Consider the following 26,504-nt stretch of genomic DNA (forward strand, 5'->3'; position numbering starts at 1 on the left):
TTACTTCAACCCTACTCTCCCATTCGCGGTCTCAGATCTTCATCTTCTGGTCTCCAAATTTAAATGATCCCCCATGGGTTCCGGGACGTTTAGGATTACAGCCCATAAGCTGTGGAATTCTCTCCCTCAGGGTCTTTGGGACTGGACATCTCTTCCCAGATTCAAGACCCATCATCTCTCTCTCTCTCTCTCTCTCTCTCTCTCTGCCCTATCCCTCCTCTTGATCACTGACTCTTCAATCTTTTTTGATGTTTTGAACAAATCGGTTTTCTTTATGCTCATGTAAAATTTCATTTTGTTTTTTCCTCTCTTTCCTGTATCTCCTATCTGTTTTGTTTTCTTTTGGTTGATTGGTTTCTCTTTCCTTAGTGCCATTACTTTGTAAAGCACTTGGGTCAATGAAAGGCGCTACATAAACTAAACTTCATGTTTTGTTGTTGTTAAAATGCTCATCTTTAGCTTAAACACTAGCAGCTTCTAAAAGGACAATACTGAGGTAACATCAGCAACACTGGTTATATATTCACTTAAAATTAGCCAGCTGGTTAACATTAGCACAGGAAGTTACTGCAAGCTTGATGGTTTGGTTTTCAGGATGTCTTAGCGCCAAATTTAAAATAAAAAACACACCTGGTCAGTTGTTCATTAGCCAACAGCAGGAAAAAGCTGACTAATGTGCCGGTGTTGTACGCTCTGGGTGCGATTTGCTGGGGGGGATCATCCCCCCCCCCTCTGGTTTTTATCTCTGCTGAAAAAAAATCCTCGGGGACAACCCCGTCAATAAAACAAACAAACCAAAAAAAAAAGTTGACATGACAGGCATGTTGTGACACAGTTTTCTATGGTCTACATTGCACTCACTTTCAAAATGACCCGAAGTGGCAGCTTTGATGTTCACGAACGTCCCCAGCAAATAGATACATTGTAGATAATAACAATATCTTTGCGTTCTATGCAGGGATGCAAACAGCGCGCCTTTTGGCGGATGCCGCCTTTTTCACGGCCGTTTTTTTTTTTTTTTTAGGGGGGGGGACGTTGGAGTGTCTGATTATAATTTCAAAGTAAATTCTGTATTAAAATTACTAAATAAGCAAATCTGTTACAGTCCATGAAACAGGAAGTATAAGGATGAGAAAAAAACAGTTTAAATCGGAAAGCTGCGCACAATGTGAACTGCGCCATCAGAGCAAACTGTTCATTTAGTATTCGTGTATTTTAGTGATTTTCGAGTCACTGTCCATTTAATCCGGAGGGAGAGAAACATCACAGCAACGCGACAAGCAATGCGAACTTTGTTGTGTTAGTTTTCGTGTATTTAGTCAGAGAGATAGGAAGATGAATTTACTATCTCTGGTTTAGTGTTCGTTTTCATTTAGTGTTATTCATTTGATATCATCGGATGTTATTGAGCTGTTAGCCTATTGTTACCTTAATTTTGTGACGTTTCATGATTAAAAAAAAAAAACATCCCCCCCTTCTGGTTTTTTGATAAATCGCACCCTGTGTATGCTCACTGAAAATGCTAACTTAGCTAGCTGGATGAAGCTAGCACCAGAAAGGTGCTGCTAACTAGCTTATTTTGTAACAAGATCATGAAGACCAACAAGATTTCATTTAATCTGCAATCCTTTCAATCCCTTTTACCCCAGATTAGCATAACATGTTGGTGAAATGTTTGGTTTTCATTATGTCTTGGTGACAAATTTAAAACGAAAATAAAACCTCACCTTTGGTAAGTTGTTCATTAGCCAATAGCAAAAAATACTGAGGTAATGTGCCTGTATTAGGCTATAGGTTGACTGAGAATGCTGACTCAGCTGGAAAAAGCTAACACAGGATGTTCTTGCTACTAATGATAGTTAGCTGATTTAATAACAAGGTACAAAAGAACAAGATGTTATTTAACTCCACGGTAATGGACACACTGAAAAACAAACACTCACTATGCTATCACTTCTTCAAAACAATCTTTTCAACCCCTTTCACTCAAAAGTAGCATCGTGTTTTGATGTTTAGCGTTTTGTTGTTTCCAAATGTTTGGTTTTTCAGGCTATCTTAGCCAGAAATTTAGATTAAAACCTCAGCCAACAAGAAAAAGCTGAGGTAATGTGCTTTTGTTGTGTTGTGTTATTTGTTCACTGAGGATGCTAGCTTAGCCATGTGATTGAAGCTAGCACCGGAACACAGGAGGGTATACTGCTAGCTTGGTAACTTAGCAACAAGACAGGATTTAACCGCACCACACATTCACTATGCCATTATTTAATCCAAACAACTTCCTTCAATGTCTTTTACACCCAAAATTAGCATAACATTTGTGATGTTTAGCTTGTCTTAGTCACAAATATTTGGCTTTCAGAAACTTTTAGCCATACATTTACATTAAACAACATTTCAAGTTGGAAATCGTAGTAAGAATTTCATACAAAATCACATCCCCACCCCCACCAGCTCAGAGAAAGTGGATTTTTAAGCCATGGTAGGTTCCTGCAGTTTGGATTGTTCCTCCATGGGCTCGGCTGGAGCCTCATTACTGTACAGGTAATATGGAGGAGTCTGTCTCGCCTCAATGATCAGCACTCCCTCAGGAGAAAGAGACGCGAACACCGTGAGTGGGTCCACATCCACGGGGATCCTACACAACGAGAGAGATGTTTGCTGTCAGCGTCAGGACACTTTAGCTTTTAAATCATCATGAGGAAACAATGTGCTGCGCCAGACATTTTATAGAAATTCACCAACAAAATAGTGCAACACACAGTATACACATTACACAGCTTCCATTTATTTTCTTCTGTTTGTTTCTGTCCTTCCTGTCTTTTTTCTCTTTACTCTTCAATTCTTTTCCATCTTCATTTTTACCTTTTGTCTCTCTTAGTTTTATCCCATTTCTTTCTTTGTCCATTTCTCTTTTTTCCTTCTCTTGCTGTTTGTTCTCATCCCTTTTTATCCAGTTTCTCTTGCTCGTTCATTCTATTTAGTTTCTCTCAATTTATTTCCTGTCCTTGACCATCACTTTCATTTAAATTCCTTTCTTCTTTCTTTCCATCCTTCTTTCTTTCTTTTTCCCCATCTTACTTTAAATCTGTCATTTATTTTTTTAAAATAAAATTCTCTTCATTTTCTTCATTCCTTTCAGCACACAGTGAAAAACATTGTACGTTACACTTACAGTGTAGTATCTCGTAAATGAAATGTCCGAGCTTGACTTATTGATGCGCTCTTCTATTTCTTTTTTAAGCTCCTCTCGTTTACAGGATCAATAAATTTACAGATCGTCAGTAATTAAGCCATTCCACCATGACCTTTGTGCTAGTTTTGGGAATAGTCACTGAAGAGCGTGTTATTTATTTGTTCTTCACACAGGCGAATGGGAGGATGATATTTCCTGATTTCATCATTTTGCAGGGTGTGTGGCATGTGTTTATGACAGAGAGATGCAGGTGTTTAGTTCAGAAATAGAGTCTGTTCCCAATTACTACAAAACACCAGGTGATGTGAAGATTATTGCCTGAAATCTCCATCTGCAAACTGAAGTAATCAGTGTGGCAACCATTTTAATGAGAGAGAGAGAGAGAAAATGACAAACATGGTAGAAAGTGAAAAATGAAAAGAGAAAGAAAATAAGACTGAAAGAAAATGAGATAGAAAGAAACCAAAGAAAGACAAAGGACAGGGAATGAGTGAAGGAAATAAAAAAAAAATGAGAGAGAGTGTAACAAAAAGTGGAAAAAGAGAACGAGAGAAAAAAACAACGAAAGAAAGAAATAAACAGAAAGGAGAGAGAGAATAATGGAGCAGAAAAAGACTGACAGAGTGAGACAAAAGGGAAATACAGATACATAGTGTGAGATAGACAAAGAAAAAAGAAAGGGGCAGAAAGAATTAATAAGAGAAGGAGACAGAGAGGAGGCCTGGTTATCGTGTGTGTGTGTGTAAGGGTGGAATACACTTTAAACATGAATGTGCAGTGATGTCATTGACTGATTCCCCCTCCCCAAACCCGTCTCCGATTGCAACATTCCACAACAGGACTGGGAATGGGAGGTGCGGAACATTCTAGAGCCTTCAGGGACAGGGCTGGAACGCTACTCTGTGCTAATGCTAACAGCTTGTGTAGTCAAAAAACACACACTTCTGTGTCATTACATTGAGTTCAACAATACTCTGGATGCACACTCACTTTGGGTCTACACTTACCTCGTTAGTCGATGTGTTTAAGTTAATAATCATAAAAAAAATTAAATAAAAAAAATAATAATAATACGTTAGCCTTTGTTAGCTAGCTTAACGACTTCAAAATCCTGTCAACAATAATAGATTAGCTCATTATAGATCGCTACCATTAGCAGTGAAAATTAGGAACATGACATAAAAATCCTCTCATCAGTTAAAGTTTAGTGTTAGAGTGAATATGATCGAGTTTAATCACCTGACATAAAAATCCTCTCAGAAATCCTGTCAGGTTAGCATTTTTTAAAAAGTTATCTAGCTAGATTTTCAGTAAACAAAATCATGAACAAAAAGATACAGGTGTACGAGTTTAAAGATTTAGGAATTCTGTCAGATCTTCATCACCAATAGCTAGCATTAGCAGTAAAGTTTACGAAACAGACATAAAACCCATGACATAAAAATATCATTAGTTAATGCTAGTGTTAGCATTGAAGATTGTGAGCTTCACGTGATGTAAATTCCTCTCAGAAATCCTGTCAGATTAGCATTTGTTAGAGTTAAAATTTCATAAGAACACTGCTATCAACTATGACATAAAATCATGTCAGAAATCCCATCAGGTTAGCATTAGTTAGCTATCTGGCTAGCTTTAACAGTGTAAATTGTGAACATTATGTATTTTACTTCTAATTTTTAAAAAGTTCTGCGAGATTAGCTCAAGACAGATAGCTTATATTATCAAGAAAAATGATGAACTTTAAAAACCATGCCATAAATTCCTCTGAGAAATCCTGTCAGATTAGCGCTTGTTAGTGTTCACAGTAGGCTTTATTATGAAACTTTATCAACTATGATGTGAAATTCTGTCAGGTTAGCATTTTTTCAAGTTATCTAGCTAGATTTATCAGTACAAAATCATGAACATAAGGTATATGACTTTAAAGATTCAGGAATTCTGTCAGATCTGTTCATTACTGTCAGATTAGCGCTTGTTAGCTTGTTCGTGTTAGCAGTGTTCTTTATTATGAACTTTATCAACTATGACGTAAAATCCTCTCAGAAATCCTGTCAGATTAGCATTTGTTAGCTATCTAGCTAGCTTTAGCAGTGTAAATTGTGAACATTTATGTATTTTATTTCAAAATTTTAAAAATTCTGTGAGATTAGCTCAACACAGATCGCTTATATTATCAAGAAAAATGCCATAAATTCCTCTGAGAAATCCTGTCAGATTAGCGCTTGTTAGCTTGCTAGTGTTAACAGTGTTCTTTATTATGAAACTTTATCAACGATGATGTAAAATCCTGTCAAGTTAGCATTAGTTAGCTATCTAGCTAGCTTCAGCAGTGTAAACTGGGAACATTTATTTATTTTACTTCAGAATTTTAAAAATTATGTGAGACTGGCTCAACACAGCAAGCTTATATTAACAGGAAAAACGATTAACTTTAAAAACTATGCCTTAAATTTGTCTGAGAAATCCTGTCAGGTTGGCGTCTGTTAGGTAGCTGGCTAGTCAGCAATATAGATTATAGGTCTTATAGATTATAAATATGACTCTGAAATCTTGTGATGTTAGGATTAGCAGTGAAATTATGAATATTAAAAACCATTTCAGAAATCCTATCAAGTGAGCAATGTGAGATGAATGGATAGCATTGGCGGATGTATTTATGGACATTCGTGTTATGTAACTAGTTACAATCTAAAACACATACACACTAATATACAACTTCCTTCTTCCTGAAGATAAAATATATAATGTCTAATGTATGGTGATTTATTCAACTGCAAAACACAGGGACAGAGAGAGAGAACACACACACACACACACACACACACACGCTCTGACCTAATAAGGTAGTGAAGGCGAGTGTGTGGAGTGTGTAATATAAACATCAGTGTTAGTTCAGGATTCACTCGCCAATTCATTAACATCACACTGTGACAATGCACCAACACCAGTGTGTGACCCACACACACACTGCATACACTCCAGTAATTAAATAAAACACTTTTTCCCCGGTTGTTTATAATGAGGTCACTGTAGTAACTGTAGAGATTATAGACAATTATCGAGCAGTTCGTTCCAGTCCACTAATATGATCCGATCTAATCTGGTGGAGCAGCATTTCCTGACCACTGATATTCAGTATACCAGCGCTGAGACATTTCACTGTGTGTATCGCGTGACTCGTCTGTCTTCACGACATAAAATTCCACTTCTGGTAATCGTTCATTACACTGAAACTTAGTCTGGCTAACGTGACTTCAAAGCTCTGCGAGCATTTGGTCTGGCAAAGATATTAAGCCCAACCGTTTCCCAAAGTGCGTGGTTGACCCGCCTCCCTGAAATGCCTCAGTTTGCTACTGGTCGAAGCCAGAAAAGGCTGTGACGAAGCTTAAACCAATCACATCACTCTTTCCTCTGACGTATGTGACGCGACGGGGCTAACTGGTAGATTAAACTCTTACCGAAGCCGGTCGGGAGCAAGGCGAAAACGTCCTTCCTTTCAATAAATACCTCCAGGGCTGCTCTTTGCTCCGTTTTCAATGAGAACTTGCTCAATGTTCGTAATGTTTCTAGTGAATGAAGCGCTTCCGGCATAGATTCTGTAAACAATCTATGGCTTCCGGTCGCAGTTCTACTACGTCAGTGCCTTGAACACGCCTCTACCCAGGGCCACTGGAGATGCTCAAAGTTGATTGGCTCCCGATTTTTCGGGAGCTTGGAAATGCTGTAGATAGCTTGCCTGGCCAGACTAAGCTCGCAACAGGCCCTCGTGTTGCGTCACGCTTAGGATGGGTGGGCCCAGGCTAACTGAAACTGGGCCTACACTCACTAAAAGCCATCAGTCAGTTGGTGTGTTACCATGGCAACACGCAACACCCTATCCAGCTGTTGCATCTCAAAAACAAATATTTCAACATGTGTCTGAAACATGTGTCAGTTACTTTTATTCAAATATTAAAGCTAGACTGCCTTTCAGATTTTTCAAGCGTAGGTCATAAAAATAATTTTCCCTGACACCCAATTATTTTTCTTTACTGGACCGAAAGCTACTGAATTCGAGTCACAGACTTCCATTGTTTTTTTTTTTTTTAAACAGAACAATTAATTAATTTATCTCCACGTGGCCCTAAATTCTCCACTATTTTTTCCTGTTTCACTGTGATCCAATTCAAGACACTACGTCATGCAGCACGTGGTGGGCTTTCCCCGTTCGTGCAAGGCATTGTGGGATACAAATTTGAAACAGGAGAGAAAAATGGAGGACGAGTGTGTGAATGAAACGTGAAAGAGCGACTACAGTAACGGAAAGAAAGCGAGAAGAAAAGACGTTATGTTATATACGAAGGAAAGGAAATGCAGGACCAAACTAATAAATATCGGCGCTCAGCGAGCACCTCGGTGTGATCAGCTGTTCGTTTAGCGACAGAATGATGGAACTGTCAGTGCACGCTCAAAGATAAACCTGCGCATGCGCACACACACATGGACTTCCTCTGTCTGCTTGACTGCGTGAAGCGAGTGATTTCATGCACATTATTTGCTTTAATCCCCTCAAATTAAATAACTTCCCAGCCACAGAATGGCCTGATATTTTGTGAAATATTACAGAAATAAACATATATCACAATGACCACATTTCAGAGGGAAATAAATGTCGCCGATTTTATGAAATCGAAAGGCCGTCTCGCTTTAATTTATTTTCTAATAAAACAATGACACTTGTAATTGTGTTGTTTATCTGCAGCCACGTCACAGCCGTGCTAATCTTCAGTACAAGAAAAGTCTTCAGGTCGTCATTATGATTCACCGAGTCATTATTTTATATTTCATATGAAACAAAGTGGATAATGGCCTCGAAATATATTATAATCTAATTTACAGTTAAAAGTCACATTACTCGTTTCTGCCTGTACTCTGTTATAACTGTCTTACTTTCTTCCCTTCTCTTCTGCTGCCTTTTCCCCCTATATTTCCTTCCTTTAGTTTTTCATTTCTCTTCCTCTTTTCCTTTTTACTTGTTGCCTTTTTTCTTTCTCTCACATTGTCTCTTCAGGCTTTTCCTTTCATCATATCCCGTTTTCTCACTCCTTTACTTTTTTCTTTCTTGCAGTTTTCATTTCTTTCTAACTCTTTTCCCTTTCCCCCTCTCATTTTGTTCTCTTTCGAACAATCCTTTCTTGCCACTTTATTTTGCATTTCTTTCAAGCTTTTTGTCTGTCTGTCTTTCGAACACTTTCTCTTTTCTAGTGTCTTATTTTTTTAAACCAGCTTTCTTTTTCCTGTCCCTGATCATCACTCACTTTCTTTTCCTTCTTTCTTTCTTTTTTCACTTTGTCTGAGTGTCCTTTCTTTTTTTACTAACTTTTTCCTTTTATCATGTCCTGCTTTCTCACATCCTTTACTTTTTCTCTTTTTCTTTGTTTTTAATTTCTCTTTCTAACTCTTTTCCCTCCTCACTCATTTTGTTCTCTATTTTGTGCAATCCTTTCTTGCCATTTTATTTTGTATGTCTTTTTAGCTTTGTCATCTTTCTTTCTTACATTTTTACCCAGCTTTCTTTTTCTTGTTGCTGATTAACACTCCCTTTCTTTTTCTTTCTTTTCCTTTTTACTTGTTGCCTCTCTCTCTCTCTCTCTCTCTCTCTCTCTCTCTCTCTGTCTCTTTTCTAGTGTCCTTTCTAATTTTTTTACCAGCCTTTTCCTTTCATGTCCCGTTTTCTCACTTTACTTTTTTCTTTCTTGCAGTTTTAATTTCTCTTTCTAACTCTCCTTTCCCTTCAGTCTTTTTGTTCTCTCTTTTGTGTAATCCTTTCTTGCCATTTTATTTTGTATTTCTTTCTAGCTTTTTGTCATATTTCTTTCATTGTGCCCTCTTATTTTTTAAACCAGTTTTCTTTTTTTTGTCCCTGATGATCACTCCCTTTCTTTGTTTTAATTTTTAACTTCTCTTTCAAACTGTTTTATTCTCCCCCCACTGTCATTTATTTCTCCATTTTGTGCTATCCTTTCTTGCTGTTTTTTTCTTTCTCACTTTTTGTTGCCTTTCTTTCTTTCCACTTTGTTTTTGTCATTGTGGCTCTCAATTTATAACAGTATGGTAAAGATTTTCGTCTCCCTCTCCATGGCAGAAGAGTTGTGTGTGTGTGTGTGTGTGTGCGCGCGTGATAAATGATCTCAGCGTTAGGGGCTGCAGGCGTCAGTGCAGTCTGTTTACCTCTGGCAAGAAGTTTTCATTATCATTTCATCTCTCTTATCGATCCTGTAAGACTGCCAACAGCTGTCAGAGAGGAATACTCTCTCTCTCTCTCACACACACACACACACACACACACACACACACACACACACACACAGAGAGACAAATAATGGAAGGTATGAAAGTGAGAAGTAAAAGATAAATGAAAGACAGAAAGGGAGGGAGATAAGAAGCAAAAATGCTAAATGGAAAAAGGAGAGAAAGGAAAAGGTAACAAAGGAATTTGAAGAGACAGACAGGCAGATACACAGACAGACAGACAGAAAGACCAACCATTAACTGAAGATTAAAAATGAGTGCGCAGATAATAACAGATTGTCTGAAGCTGATTTTTTTTGTGAGTTCTTTTGTTAATGACAAAAACAGACTTTTTTTCAGCTGTTAAACCAGGGTCAGAGGTCACCAGGACTCTAAATGCAGTATGAGGGTTAAAACCAGGTGCACACTAAACCACGCAGTGGGAAAGAAGAGCGATCTAAAATAGACGCAGCATATTTATAGATCTGTTGTGAGGGCGGGACGAGTCTCCTGTCACGCCATGGGGCATTAGTGGACCTACAGCTGAGTGTGTTCACATGGACTGCACTTCATCTGGAACTCCAGTGAGCGAGTGTTCTTACCCTATAATCACACAGTGAAGTTAATATCCGTCTTATTGTCTTTAATAAATAAAATAATGTAATTATAAGATGTTCTGATGATATGATACAGTATATAATATGATGCAATATGATGCAATACGATAAGATATGATCAGATCTGATACAATGTGATAATTTACAAAAAGATATGATACTAAAAAGGTACAATATGTGAAGATATAAGATTTAATACAATAGCACATGCTACAGTACGATGGGTTACGAGATGATTAGATATAATACTATACTCTCGATAAGATACGGAGTGATACAATATGATACCATATGATGAGATAATATAATTAGTGCTGTCAAGCGATTAAAATATTTAATCACGATTAATGTCGCGACTGTCATAGTTAACTCGCGATTAATCGCAATTTAATCGCACATTTTTGTCACATGAAAAACCATTGTAATTCTCTTATCAGGATAAAAAAGTGAATGGGCTTGCTCACCGTTCGAACTACGGGGGTACACGGGGGATCCGAGATCCCCTGAAACAGACATGAGATCCCCTGAAAACATGATTTGGGAAATGTTGGGGGGGTCTCTAAAATATTGGCAAAATGATGTTTATTGACATAGCAATCGTGTGTAACGGGAAGCATTTGCATATCCGAAGTGAGCGCGCGATGGAGAGCCGCGCTCTGAGACAAGCGCAAGCACCCCCCCCAAGGGAAAATAAGAGATCCCCCCGAAAATATCGGCATAGTTCGAACACTGGTTGTACCAATGTTTTTTTTTGCAGAGCATAACACGTCTTGTCACAGCCACTGCAAAGTGGGGCTGGAGCCGCCGATGGGAAAACGAAACGTAAGCCGAGCACCGTGGCTCTTCGGGGGAGGGCAGAGGACTCTGGCTGTGCGGGGCGTGGCATCATGTCACAGACCGTTAATCTCGCGATAAAAAAAATTATCGCCGTTAAAATTGAGTCAAGTTAACGCGTTAATAACGCGACATTTTTGACAGCACTAAATATAATACAATGCAATATTATATGATACAATATGATACGGTACCATGAGATAGGATACTATACAATAGAACGTGATATGGTACAATATGTGATATCGGACGACAGAATGTGAGATTATATGACACGATAGAATGTGATATGACCGAATGTGATATGGTATGATAACATGTGATGGCAATGTGATGTGATACAATATCGTGATAGGATACGATAGAATGTGATATGGTATGATATAAATGTGATATGATAGAATGTGTAAGACAGAATGTGGTATGATACAATACCATGTGATATGGTACGGTACCATGTGATAGAACGTGATATGGCAGAATATGATATGGTATGATAACATGTGATTACAGAATGTGATACCATACAATATCATGTGATATGATAGAATGTAATACGATACGATATAAATGTGATGAGAGAATGTGATATGAATGAATGAATTTTTATTTCGAACATGTATAAAAAAATGTATGTAACTATTTGTACATACAAAAGAAAGAAAACGAGAAATTGAAAGAAAAATAAAATAAAGAACTAAGACATTACAAAACACCGCACATTGTTCGAAAAAGCAGTGGGAAGAAGTACAATACTTTAATTTCCCACCCCTTTTTAACTACCCCGAAATCCCAACTACATTAATACACCTATAAAAATATATACACTTCATAAATATCTATATAAACATAATTACACACACACACATTATATATATATATATACACATATACATTATATATATATATATATATATATATATATATATATATATATATATATATATATAATATTTTACACACACACACACACACACACACACACACACACACACACAATATACCATATATACACTTCATAAATATCTATATAAATATATACTTACAAAAATAAATATCTACTATAAAAAAATAAATATCTATCTATGTAAATATGAAGATATAAACTATCCCCATAAATAAATAAATAAATATATACCATATATAAAGTTAGTTCTAATATAACAATCAACTCTATTCTATTTATCCCTCATCATCCTCCATTAACATACTTCCTCTTCTATATACTTGTTTAAAAATATTTTTGTACCTTTTTTTTTTAAAACAGATTTATATTTGCACTTTGTTTTATTTCTGTCTCCAGTCTGTTCCATAAAAAGTCACCCCACAGCTCGATACGCACATGCTTTTCATATTTGTTCAAACCTTTGGTTTTTTAAAATTTAGGTCTCCCCTTAGATTATATCCCCCCTCTCTCTCACTAAACATTCCTTGTATATTTTTTGGCAATAGATTATTTCTCGCTTTGTACATTATTTGTGCTGTTCTGAATTTGACCAGATCCATAAATTTCAACATGTGTGATTTTATGAATAGTAAGTTTGTGTGATCTCTGTATCCTGTTTTGTTTATTGTCCTTATTGCTCTTTTCTGTATTGTACATATCAGCTGCAGAGTGGTTTTGTAGGTGTTTCCCCAGACTTCGACACAGTAAGTCAGATATGGCAAAAATAACGAGTAATATAGAATATGCAAAGATTTGCAATCAAGAATATGTTTTGTTTTCCACAGAATTGCCGAGCACTTTGCCAGTTTTGCTCGTATGTATCCTACATGAGGTTTCCAGCAGACTTTATGATCCAAAATCACACCAAGAAATTTAATTTCCTGTACCATTTCTATCTTAATATTGTCTATTATCAATTCTACATTACAATCTATTTTGTGTCTCCCAAACAAGATGATCTTTGTTTTGCTTAGATTTAATGATAATTTATTTTTGTCAAACCATAGTTTTAGTTTATTTATTTCAGTTGTGATTGTCTCCAAAGTCTGCTGCAAATTCTCACCGGAACAAAAAATATTGGTGTCGTCTGCAAACAAAACAAATTTCAGTATTTGCGAAATTCTATTCATTGATATATAATAATATGAATATGGTACGGTACCGTGTGATACAATAGAATGTGATGACAGAATGTGGTATGATACGATACCATGTGATATGATAGAATGTGATATGCTACCATGTGATAATAATAATAATAATAATAATAATAATAATAATAATAATACGTTCAATTTATATAGCGCCTTTCTCAAAACCCAAGGTTGCTTTACAATAATAGGCAGAAAAAAACCCTCCACCAAATAGAGGTCAGGATGTCATTCCAGTGGTGTAGCAGCCACAGTCCCACCAAAAGGTGCATGAAAACAAGTCCCACATCTCCAGCACAGCCGCTGTGACATGGTGATATGGTACGGTACCATGTGATATGATACCATGTGATATGATAAGGTACCATGGGATATGATAGAATGTGGTATGATAGGTACCATGTGATATTGTAGAATGTGATATGATATGATACCATGGGATATGATAGAATGTGGTATGATAGAATGTGATATGATACAATACCATGTGATATGATAATGTGGTATGATAGAATATATGATACCATGTGATATGATAGGATGTGATATGGTACGGTACCATGTGATATGATAGGATGTGATATGATAGAATGTGATATGGTATGGTACCATGTGATATGATAGAATGTGGCATGATAGAATGTGATATGGTACCATGTGGCATGATAGAATGTGGCATGGTACCATGTGATATGATGGAATGTGATATGGTACCATGTGGTATGATAGAATGTGATATGGTACCATGTGGCATGATAGAATGTGGCATGATAGAATGTGATATGGTACCATGTGGCATGATAGAATGTGATATGGTACCAGGTGATATGATAGAATGTGGCATGATAGAATGTGGCATGATAGAATGTGATATGGTACCATGTGGCATGATAGAATGTGATATGGTACCATGTGATATGATAGAATGTGATATGGTACCATGTGGCATGATAGAATGTGATATGGTACCATGTGGCATGATAGAATGTGATATGGTACCATGTGATATGATAGAATGTGATATGGTACCATGTGGTATGATGGAATGTGGCATGATGGAATGTGGCATGATGGAATGTGGCATGATGGAATGTGGCATGATGGAATGTGGCATGATGGAATGTGGTATGATAGAATGTGGCATGATGGAATGTGATATGGTACCATGTGGTATGATGGAATGTGATATGGTACCATGTGGTATGATGGATTGTGATATGGTGCCATGTGGTATGATGGAATGTGATATGGTACCATGTGGTATGATGGATTGTGATATGGTGCCATGTGGTATGATGGAATGTGATATGGTGCCATGTGGTATGATGGAATGTGATATGGTGCCATGTGATATTGTGCCATGTGGTATGATGGAATGTGATATGGTGCCATGTGGTATGATGGAATGTGGCATGATGGAATGTGATATGGTACCATGTGGTATGATGGAATGTGATATGGTACCATGTGATATGATAGAATGTGATATGGTACCATGTGGTATGATGGAATGTGGCATGATAGAATGTGATATGGTACCATGTGATATGGTACCATGTGATATGATAGAATGTGATATGGTACCATGTGGTATGATGGAATGTGGCATGATAGAATGTGATATGGTACCATGTGATATGATAGAATGTGATATGGTACCATGTGGTATGATGGAATGTGGTATGATAGAATGTGGCATGATGGAATGTGATATAGTACCATGTGGTATGATGGAATGTGATATGGTACCATGTCGTATGATGGAATGTGATATGGTACCATGTGGTATGATGGATTGTGATATGGTGCCATGTGGTATGATGGAATGTGATATGGTGCCATGTGATATTGTGCCATGTGGTATGATAGAATGTGATATGGTGCCATGTGGTATGATGGAATGTGGCATGATGGAATGTGATATGGTACCATGTGGTATGATGGAATGTGATATGGTGCCATGTGATATGATGGAATGTGATATGGTACCATGTGGTATGATGGAATGTGATATGGTACCATGTGGTATGATGGAATGTGATATGGTGCCATGTGGTATGATGGAATGTGATATGGTGCCATGTGGTATGATGGAATGTGGCATGATGGAATGTGATATAGTACCATGTGGTATGATGGAATGTGATATGGTACCATGTGGTATGATGGATTGTGATATGGTGCCATGTGGTATGATGGAATGTGATATGGTGCCATGTGATATTGTGCCATGTGGTATGATGGAATGTGATATGGTGCCATGTGGTATGATGGAATGTGGCATGATGGAATGTGATATGGTACCATGTGGTATGATGGAATGTGGTATGATGGAATGTGATATGGTACCATGTGATATGATAGAATGTGATATGGTACCATGTGGTATGATGGAATGTGGTATGATAGAATGTGGCATGATGGAATGTGATATGGTGCCATGTGATATTGTGCCATGTGGTATGATGGAATGTGATATGGTGCCATGTGGTATGATGGAATGTGGCATGATGGAATGTGATATGGTACCATGTGGTATGATGGAATGTGATATGGTGCCATGTGATATGATGGAATGTGATATGGTACCATGTGGTATGATGGAATGTGATATGGTACCATGTGGTATGATGGAATGTGATATGGTGCCATGTGGTATGATGGAATGTGATATGGTGCCATGTGGTATGATGGAATGTGGCATGATGGAATGTGATATAGTACCATGTGGTATGATGGAATGTGATATGGTACCATGTGGTATGATGGATTGTGATATGGTGCCATGTGGTATGATGGAATGTGATATGGTGCCATGTGGTATGATGGAATGTGGCATGATGGAATGTGATATGGTACCATGTGGTATGATGGAATGTGGTATGATGGAATGTGATATGGTACCATGTGATATGATAGAATGTGATATGGTACCATGTGGTATGATGGAATGTGGTATGATAGAATGTGGCATGATGGAATGTGATATAGTACCATGTGGTATGATGGAATGTGATATGGTACCATGTGGTATGATGGAATGTGATATGGTACCATGTGGTATGATGGATTGTGATATGGTGCCATGTGGTATGATGGAATGTGATATGGTGCCATGTGATATGGTGCCATGTGGTATGATGGAATGTGGCATGATGGAATGTGATATGGTACCATGTGGTATGATGGAATGTGATATGGTGCCATGTGATATGATGGAATGTGATATGGTACCATGTGGTATGATGGAATGTGATATGGTACCATGTGGTATGATGGAATGTGATATGGTGCCATGTGGTATGATGGAATGTGATATAGTACCATGTGGTATGATGGAATGTGATATGGTACCATGTGGTATGATGGATTGTGATATGGTGCCATGTGGTATGATGGAATGTGATATGGTGCCATGTGATATTGTGCCATGTGGTATGATGGAATGTGATATGGTGCCATGTGGTATGATGGAATGTGGCATGATGGAATGTGATATGGTACCATGTGGTATGATGGAATGTGGTATGATGGAATGTGATATGGTACCATGTGATATGATAGAATGTGATATGGTACCATGTGGTATGATGGAATGTGGTATGATAGAATGTGGCATGATGGAATGTGATATAGTACCATGTGGTATGATAGAATGTGATATGGTACCATGTGGTATGATGGAATGTGGTATGATAGAATGTGGCATGATGGAATGTGATATAGTACCATGTGGTACGATGGAATGTGATATGGTACCATGTGGTATGATGGAATGTGATATGGTACCATGTGGTATGATGGATTGTGATATGGTGCCATGTGGTATGATGGAATGTGATATGGTGCCATGTGATATTGTGCCATGTGGTATGATGGAATGTGATATGGTGCCATGTGGTATGATGGAATGTGATATGGTGCCATGTGGTATGATGGATTGTGATATGGTGCCATGTGGTATGATGGAATGTGATATGGTGCCATGTGATATTGTGCCATGTGGCATGATGGAATGTGATATGGTACCATGTGGTATGATGGAATGTGATATGGTGCCATGTGATATGATGGAATGTGATATGGTACCATGTGGCATGATAGAATGTGGCATGATGGAATGTGATATGGTACCATGTGGCATGATAGAATGTGGCATGATGGAATGTGATATAATACCATGTGGTATGATGGAATGTGATATGGTACCATGTGGTATGATGGAATGTGATATGGTGCCATGTGGTATGATGGAATGTGATATGGTGCCATGTGGTATGATGGAATGTGGCATGATGGAATGTGATATAGTACCATGTGGTATGATGGAATGTGATATGGTACCATGTGGTATGATGGATTGTGATATGGTGCCATGTGGTATGATGGAATGTGATATGGTGCCATGTGATATTGTGCCATGTGGTATGAGGAATGTGATATGGTGCCATGTGGTATGATGGAATGTGGCATGATGGAATGTGATATGGTACCATGTGGTATGATGGAATGTGATATGGTGCCATGTGGCATGATAGAATGTGGCATGATGGAATGTGATATAGTACCATGTATGATGGAATGTGATATGGTACCATGTGGTATGATGGAATGTGATATGGTGCCATGTGGTATGATGGAATGTGGCATGATGGAATGTGATATAGTACCATGTGGTATGATGGAATGTGATATGGTACCATGTGGTATGATGGAATGTGATATGGTACCATGTGGTATGATGGAATGTGATATGGTGCCATGTGGTATGATGGAATGTGATATGGTGCCATGCGGTATGGTGCCATGTGATATGGTGCCATGCGATATGGTAGAATGTGATATGGTGCCATGTGGTATGATACCATGTGACATGATAGAATGTGATATGGTGCCATGTGACATGACAGAATGTGATATGGTGCCATGTGGTATGATAGAATGTGACATGATAGAATGTGATATGGTGCCATGTGGTATGATAGAATGTGGCATGATGGAATGTGGTATGATGGACTGTGATATGGTGCCATGCGGTATGATGGAATGTGGTATGATGGAATGCGATATGGTGCCATGCGATATGGGGCCATGCGGCATGACGGAATGTGATATGGTGCCATGTGATATGGTGCCATGTGGTATGATAGAATGTGGCATGATGGAATGTGATATGGTGCCATGTGGTATTATGGAATGTGATATGGTGCCATGTGGTATTATGGAATGTGATATGGTGCCATGTGGTATGACGGAATGCGATATGGTGGAATGCGGCATGACGGAATGCGATATGGTGGAATGCGGCATGACGGAATGCGATATGGTGCCATGCGATATGGTGCCATGCGGCATGACGGAATGTGATATGGTGCCATGCGGCATGACGGAATGTGGCATGGTGCCATGCGGCATGACGGAATGTGGCATGGTGCCATGCGGCATGACGGAATGTGGCATGGTGCCATGCGGCATGACGGAATGTGGCATGGTGCCATGCGGCATGACAGAATGTGGCATGGTGCCATGCGGCATGACGGAATGTGGCATGGTGCCATGCGGCATGACGGAATGTGGCATGGTAGAACACCGTATGATATGATACAATAGAATGTGATATGGTATAATATGATACCATGTGATACAATAGAACATGATACGATAGAATGTGATGATACAATACCATGTGATGTTACATGATACGATACCATGTGATGTGAAACAATACCATGTGATATGATATGGTATGCGACTACATGAGATGATACGATACAATACCATGTCATATAATAAAATATCACGTGATATGACACGTTACGATTTGATTTAATATCCTCTGATCAACCTTTGACCAACTTTTTTCAGAATTCAGAACAGGTCTACTGTTAACTTGTGAATGATGATGGCTTAGATAAGGATACATTTTTTTTTGTGTAATAACTTCACTGTTTCATTATTTTATTTTTTTTCCTCTTTCCTTTCCTGTCTCTCTGTTCTTGGGGTCAGATATAAGCAGAGACACTCACTGAATTTTCTTTGTGAAATTCTTCGTCACGATTCCTCCCTCGTCCTGTTTCTCTTCATGTTTCCCTGAACAGAAAAAAAAAAATCACGACAGTTATTAACACACACACACACACACACACACACACACCAGTAGTCTGAGTGAAACAGCTGCTAAATGAAGTGACTCTTGACATTTAGCTCTTGGAGCTCAGTGGACAATGTTGGAGTGATTCTCTTTCCTACCAGGATGAACACACACACACACACACACACACACACACACCACACTTCCTCTTCATAACCTTTGATCCTGAAGTTTTTTTTTTTTTTAAGGAAAGGTTACAGTAGACAACATTTTAGCAGCATTAAGCATCAGAGCACATCTTCAGCTCAGCACTTTATTTACAGGACTGGAGTGAAAATCAGTTATTTTTATTTTCTTTCTCTTCAATTTTATCCTTCTCTTCTTTAACATTTGTCTTTCTTTCCTTTTTCTGTTTTCTTTATTATCTTTCCTCATGTCATCATTTTTATTTACCTATTTTTTTGCTTTTATTTGCTCTATTCTGTACATTTTTCATCTCATCTCATTATCTGTAGCCGCTTTATCCTGTTCTACAGGGTCGCAGGCAAGCTGGAGCCTATCCCAGCTGACTACGGGCAAAAGGCGGGGTACACCCTGGACAAGTCGCCAGGTCATCACAGGGCTGACACAGACACAGACAACCATTCACACTCACATTCACACCTACGCTCAATTTAGAGTCACCAGTTAACCTAACCTGCATGTCTTTGGACTGTGGGGGAAACCGGAGCACCCGGAGGAAACCCACGCGGACACGGGGAGAACATGCAAACTCTGCACAGAAAGGCCCTCGCCGGCCACGGGGCTCGAACCCGGACCTTCTTGCTGTGAGGCGACAGCGCTAACCACTACACCACCGTGCTGCCCCTCTGTACATTTTTCTCCACTATAATTTCTTACTTCTGTTTTATTTGTTTTTTTCTATCCGTCTCATTTTTTCCTTTCATCTCTCTCTCTCACTCTCTCTCTCTCTTTCTCTCTCTCTGCAGCTGTTGGGCAGTAAATTGTTGTGTGCTCTTGGCTTCATTGTGGCCAAAATATGTGCAACCACACACACACACACACACACACACACACATCAGTATCTCATAGTGAACATTTTCTCTGTGTGTAGATCACTGTGTGTGTGTGTGTGTGTGTGTGTGTGTGTGTGTGTGTGTGTAGTTACATTAAGCTAGCTAACGTAACACAACCTGCTTACCCAGTTACTCACAATGTTGTAATCTAGTGACTAATCTCCGTATAACTCAGTTTAAAAGGCCAGGCTGTGTTTTGTAGTGCCAGTTTGGTCCTCAGAGATTAGTCATCACTCAACGTGCTCTTCAAAACCTGATGTTATTTAGACAGTAGTTCTGAATCTCCTGTCTTCCCTCTGCTCCACGTCCCTGTGTGTCTCCACTTTAGAGCGGTTTATAGACAGAACAGAGCGACTGTCCACCGGACCTCTAATTCGGTCTCAGGTTTCTAACGTGATGTTTCTTAAAGTATCTCAGCAGGTGACAAAGTCAGAAAGGCATCATCGAAATGTGCAAGTCACCGTGTATGTCTTTCTCTCTCTTGCTCTCAAACTGAACCAGTCTAAACTAAAATGGTAAATTAAACCAGTCTACAAAAAATCAATCCAAACTAAAATTTTATGCTAAAACATTATAAACTAAAAATTATAAATTAAACCAGTCTAAACTACATTTCTAAATTAAACCAGTCTAAACTAAACCAGTCTAAACTATTTTATAATGTTAAACCAGCCTAAAATTTGAAATTTAAACAGTCTAAACTAAAATTTTGTTAAACCAGTCTAAACTAAACCAGTCTAAAGTTCTAATTCAAGCCAGTCTAAATTAAATCAACTTCACTAAATGTTTAAACTGATCCAATCCTTAGTTTAGACCCGTAGTCTACAAATAACTCACTCTACTAAATAAGTCTAACTTAAACCACTCATAAACCAGTCGAAACTAAACCGTCAACTGATCTAAATCTAAACCAGTCTAAATAAGATCAGCCCAAAATAAACCAGTATAAATTAAATCATCCAACCTGAACATTTAAAACTATACCACTATACCAGTCTAACATTGACCTAAACCAGTCTAAAATAAAGCAAACCTTCAAGAAGAATAAAATCTAAACTAATAAGTAACGATCTGATTACTCCATTTAAAACCAAACCGCACAAACTAAACCATCTCACACAAACCGGATTAAACCAGTCTTTTTTATTTTCAATTTTTTTTTTAATTCTTGTCTGATTTAAGAATTAAATCTTTAACCAGTCTAAAATACAGCTGGACTACAGGAGAGCGCAGGGTTGATTACAAGAAAAATAAATAAATAAATAAATAAATAAATAAAAGTTTGTGACTCAAGACTAAAAGACTTTTTTTTAATGTTTGTGTTTGTATTATAGCTGCATTTTTTTGTAAAATAACTAAAATGTCTTGAAGAAGAAAATGAGAAGAAGAAGAAAAGGAAGCAGAAGGAAAAAAATAAAGAAATAATAATAAGAAGACAAAAGGAAGCAGAAGGAAATAAATAAGAAGCAGCAGCAGCAGAGGAAGCAGAAGGGGGGTGAAATAAATAAATAAATAAATGGAAGAAGAAAAAAATAAGAAGGAAAAAAATTGTAAGAAGAAGAAAAAGAAAATAAGAAGAGGAAGAAGAAAAGGAAGCAGAAAAAAATGAGAACAAGGAGAAAAGAGGATAAAAATAATAATCGTAAGAAGAGAGAAGAGGAGGAGGAGAAGAGGAGCAGGAGAAAAAGAAGAGGAGGAGAAGAAGAGAAGAGGAGAAGGAGAAGAGAAGAGGAGGAGAAGAGGAGAAGGAGATGAGGAGGAGGAAAAGAGAAGAGGAGAAGGAGGAGAAGGAGAAAAGGAGGAGAGGAGGAGGAGAGGAGGAGAAGAGAAGGAGAAAAGAGGAGAAGAAGAAAAGGAGAGGAGGAGGAGAAGGAGAAGAGGAGGAGGGGAGGAGGAGAAAAGGAGGAGAAGAGGAGGAGGAGAGGAGGAGAAGAGGAGAAGAGAAGGAGGAGAGGAGGAGGAGAAGAGGAGGAAAAGGAGAAGAGGAGGAGAAGAGAAGGAGAGGAGGAGGAGGAAAAGGAGAAGAGGAGAAAAGGAGAAGGAGAGGAGGAGGAGAGGAGGAGGAGAGAAGGAGAAGAGGAGGAGAAGGAGAAAAGGAGAAGAGGAGAAGGAGAAGAAGAAAAGGAGAGGAGGAGGAGAAGAGAAGGAAGAGAAGGAGGAGAAGAGGAGGAAGAGGAGAAGAGAAGGAGGAGAAGAGAAGGAGGAGAAGGAGGAGAAGAGGAGGAGAAGAGAAGGAGAAGAAGAGGAGGAGGAGGAGAGAAGAGGAAGAGAAGGAGAAGAGGAGGAGGAGAAGGAGAGAAGAGAAGGAAGAAGGGGAGAAGAGGAGGAGAAGAGAAGGTGGAAGAGGAGAAGGAGGAGGAGAAGGAGAGAAGAAGAGGAAGAGGAGGAGAAGGAGAGAAGAGGAGGAGAATAGGAAGAGGAGGAGAGGAGGAGGAGAAGAAAAGAGGAAGAGAAGGAGAAGAGGAGGGGGAGAAGGAGAGAAGAGAAGGGGAGAAGAGGAGGAGAAGAGAAGGTGGAAGAGGAGAAGGAGGAGAAGAAGGAAAGAGGAGGAGAAGGAGGAGGAGAAGAAGAGAAGGAGAAGAGGAGGAGGAGAAGAGGAGGAGGAGAGGAGAAGGAGAAGAGGAGAAGGAGAAGAGGAGAAGGAGGAGGAGAAGAGAAGGAGGAGAAGAAGAAGGAGAAGGAGAGAAGAGGAGGAGAAGAGAAGGAGAGAAGAAGAAAAGAGGAAGAGGAGGAAAAGGAGGAGGAGAAGAGGCGAAGGAGAGGAGGAGGAGGAGAGAAGAGAAGAAGAGGAGGAGAAGAGAAGGAGGAGAAGAGGAGAAGAGAAGGAGAAGAGGAAGAGGAGGAGGGGAGGAGGAGGAGAAGAAGAGAAGGAGAGGAGGAGGAGAAGAGAAGGAAGTGAAGGAGGAGGAGAGGAGGAGGGGAGAAGAGAAGGAGGAGAAGAGGAGGAGAGGAGGAAGAGAAGAGGAGAATAAGAAGAGGAGGAAGAGAAGAAGAGAATAAGAGAAGAGGAGGAGAAGGAGAGAAGAGGAGGAGAAGAGGAAGAGGAGGAGAGGAGAAGGAGAGGAGAAGAGGAGAAGAAAAGAGGAAGAGAAGGAGAAGAGGAGGAGGAGAGAAGGAGGAAGAGGAGGAGAAGGAGAGAAGAGGAGGAGAGGAGAAGAGGAGGAGAAGAGAAGGAGAAGGAGAGAAGAGGAGGAGTAGGAGAAGAGAAGAATAGGAGAAGGAGAAGAGGAGGAGAAGAAGAGAAGGAGGAGAAGGAGGAGGAAAAGAAGAGGAGGGGAGGAGGAGAAGAGAAGGAGGAGAAGAGGAGGAGAATGAGAGGAGGAGGAGAGGAGAAGAGAAGGAGAAAAGAGAAGAGGAAGAGAAGGAGGAGAAGGAGGAGGAGAAGAAGAGGCGAAGGAGAGGAGGAGGAGAAAGAGAGAAGAGAAGGAGGAGGAGGAGAGGAGGAGGAGAAGAGGAGAGAAGGAGGAGAAGGAGAGAAGGAGGAGAAGGAGGAGAAGAGGAGGAGGAGAAGAGGAGGAGGAGAAGGAGAGAAGAAGAGAAGAGGAGGAGGAGAAGAGGAGAAGGAGAGAAGAAAAGGAGGAGGAGGAGAGAAGGAAAGGAGGAGAGGTAGAAGAGAAGAGGAGGAGAAGAAGAGGAGAAGAGGAGAAGAGAAGAGGAGGAGAAGAAATTGTTGACCCGCTGCATGCAGTGATGAGACCCAAAACTAAACTAGAGAAATGGTCTCACTTCTTCTGTCTCTGGGTATTTTATTATTATTATTATTATTATTATTATTAATAATAAATTTTTTTTTTTTTTTTGTCCCTCACCTGAAACTTCCACGAAACCGTCCTTAGTTTTGACAGTGAGCTCTTCCGGTCTGTAGCTGTGCACGTTCACGCACACTTTCCACGGCTCGTCCGGGTCCAGCGGTGACGCGCCTCGCGGGGAATGCGCGCTCATGGAGCTTCGCGGGAACGAGGAGCGCAGCGAGCCCGACCACGGCGAGCCGAGGCGCGCGCTGAGGCGGGGGCGCGCCCAGCCGGGCCAGTCCAGAGACAGATCCTCCGGGAAGGCGGACAGCGGCACCGGGAAGTCCGGGTCCATGAAGCGCGTGGAGAACGGGTCACGCGCCATCCGCTGCCTGCTGCCCAGGGGGTAGAAATCACCTTCTGCCATCTTCACACACACACAGCCGCTTCCTCTGCCCCAAAACACGCCTCTAAAAGTCTCAAAAGAGCATTAAACTCTGTAGAAACAAATACAAAAGTTTCCAAACTCGCATTAAGACCTGGATAAAGTCGCTTCCGGACACACACTAACACATTAACACACTAAACCACACACACACACCTCGGGTTCCACCGTCTCTCTCTCTGTGTGTGTGTAAAGGTTCTCCAGCCCGGAGCGGACCGGGACACTTTTATACAGCCTCAAGGGTTCGGGTTGCCATGTTTGGGTTGGTCAGGGTTGCCAGATTGGTATTATATAAAGAAAGTCTCTGACCCTCACCTGGGAGGCCTGGATTGTGATGTGAACACATACATGCCGGATTGACATTGTGTAATATTCAGTCTGATTCTGCCGTATAATCGAACAGCCTGTGAGCTGCGAGTTGAGATCGCGATCTTCGAACCACCAGCGAGTGATTCAGTGCAGACGCTGATGACAAAGTGCACGCGTACAATGCGTATCTGTCCCAATGCATTTCAGAGTCCCGCCTTAAAGTCCTCACAAAAACACTTATTAAAGACAAAAAATCCTTACAAACTAAAAATAAGACAACTGTATGTTGTTTTGGAGGTGCAATCTATTGAAAAACAAACACTTCAATAGCACTTTTCCCACATCATGATTTGCTATATGAAGTTCATGATCATGTCCATCCCATAATTCTGTTCATAAACTTCAAGTTCAACAATCTGCCCTTTAAACAGGTCGAAGAAACCTGTTTATATCGTTCTTTTCACCGGGGTTCACTTTGCCTCTCTGTGTGTTGAATGCTCTTTAACTGTGTATCGGCTGTGGACTGTCGAGCTGAGGTGAACTGTTTGAGTTTTATATTTTCTATTTCATTGGCTGTCTATTGCTAGCAATGATGACCGCTTCATTAGGATGCGCAGAAATGGAGATGGGCCATGAGGCCTGCACCAGAGCTCCTTTCCTTAATGAAGTGCCTTGCACAAGAAGGTAAGACAAACGATGCTGTGCCCCCATCGTGTTGTCTCTCTGGACCTCCAGACTTGATGCCAAGTGGTGCACAAAAGTACCACAGACCTGACGGGTATGGAAGTTGCCCCACAGTGAGAACTGACTTGCCAAGTGATGCCATCCGTTGGCCATTTGAGTGGCTCTTCCACATGCCATCTGGTGGTGCACCATTGACCCTTTTGGGCTCATCTGCTGCTTTGCACCGAAAAGCGCCCTGCTGCAGCGCATTATTGGTGACGTACTATTTAGCCCATAGCTGGAACCCCGGCAGGTGCTACCACTCCGGGTCAGAGCAGACCTGGGAGCAATGGTGATTAAGGGGTAACTCCACTTTCCCCAATACTCAAGTCCTCCTGGACCTGAGACTCACCACCAGTTTCAGTTTAAAGTCATACTCGGGACTTTTTTCTATTTAGTTGTACTTTGTATGGTTGGTTTGTTTCCTTGGCTGTTTGCTGAGTGTTGGTACGTCAACAGAATATTACACTAGATCTAATTCTGCCACTTGTACCTTTGGGACTAGAACTTTCTTGTCTAGAAGTTTAGCACTTCTTGTACCTGACTTTTGCGCTTGTTGTACGTCACTCAGGATAACAGCCTCTGCTAAATACCATATAATGTCATGTCATGTCATGTACTCTTTAAAAACTAGTCGACTGGAAGAACAGAATGCCTCTGGGCCCTTTTTCTTGAGCTCACGATGGCGTGAAATGTTATTCGGTTTCATGCGGACACTTGACTTTCGAGTACAATATAAAAGTCTGAGCTTTCAAGCACCTAGCAAACCTGGTCTCCGGATGATAATAGCTGAGATGTTGCAAACGAAACCCTCTGCCTGCGTAACACGATGGTTTCCGGTTCGTTTGTCTATTGAACAGGAAACTCGCACAGAAGAACTACTTGCAGAATAAAAACATTTTGGCAAAAAACTAGGAATCCGTAAGACGATTAGAATACTCCCATAAGCCTGACAAAAATCCAAAAATCCATAAGATTTACAGCTATTCCTTATGCAGGGATGAGAGTTTTCCGCTTTTCGGCGGATTTCCGCTTTTTCTGAGCGAAAATCGATATTATGCCAAATCCTTTGAGATGTTTTTTTCATTGAGGGGGGTTGGGGTGTGTTCCTTCGTGAT

At 39.8% G+C, this 26,504-nt stretch overlaps 1 protein-coding gene across 1 annotated transcript; it reads right to left on the reverse strand.

Moving 5' to 3' along the window:
• Positions 1-2,246: 2,246 nt before the first annotated feature.
• hspb8 (heat shock protein b8) lies at positions 2,247-24,538 on the reverse strand. The gene is made up of 3 exons (XM_060906786.1): positions 23,988-24,538; positions 19,038-19,101; positions 2,247-2,635 (listed from the first exon to the last, which is right to left on the reverse strand). The coding sequence occupies exons 1-3, from the start codon at positions 24,334-24,336 to the stop codon at positions 2,470-2,472; spliced, it is 579 nt and encodes a 192-aa protein (XP_060762769.1). The 5' UTR covers positions 24,337-24,538; the 3' UTR covers positions 2,247-2,469.
• Positions 24,539-26,504: the final 1,966 nt, after the last annotated feature.

This window comes from Neoarius graeffei, chromosome 24 (genome assembly GCF_027579695.1).
Source record: "Neoarius graeffei isolate fNeoGra1 chromosome 24, fNeoGra1.pri, whole genome shotgun sequence".
Lineage (NCBI taxonomy): Eukaryota > Metazoa > Chordata > Actinopteri > Siluriformes > Ariidae > Neoarius > Neoarius graeffei.

What these genes read in the sequence shown, in the direction of transcription:
- hspb8 (XM_060906786.1), bottom strand. Translation starts at nt 24,336, where the DNA reads ATGGCAGAAGGTGATTTCTACCCCCTGGGCAGCAGGCAGCGGATGGCG. An exon ending in CGGTTTCGTGGAAGTTTCAG is followed by an intron (nt 19,102 to 23,987) that starts GTGAGGGACAAA and finishes TTTTCTGTTCAG; the next exon opens with GGAAACATGAAGAGAAACAG. An exon ending in AATTTCACAAAGAAAATTCA is followed by an intron (nt 2,636 to 19,037) that starts GTGAGTGTCTCT and finishes CTCGTTGTGTAG; the next exon opens with GATCCCCGTGGATGTGGACC.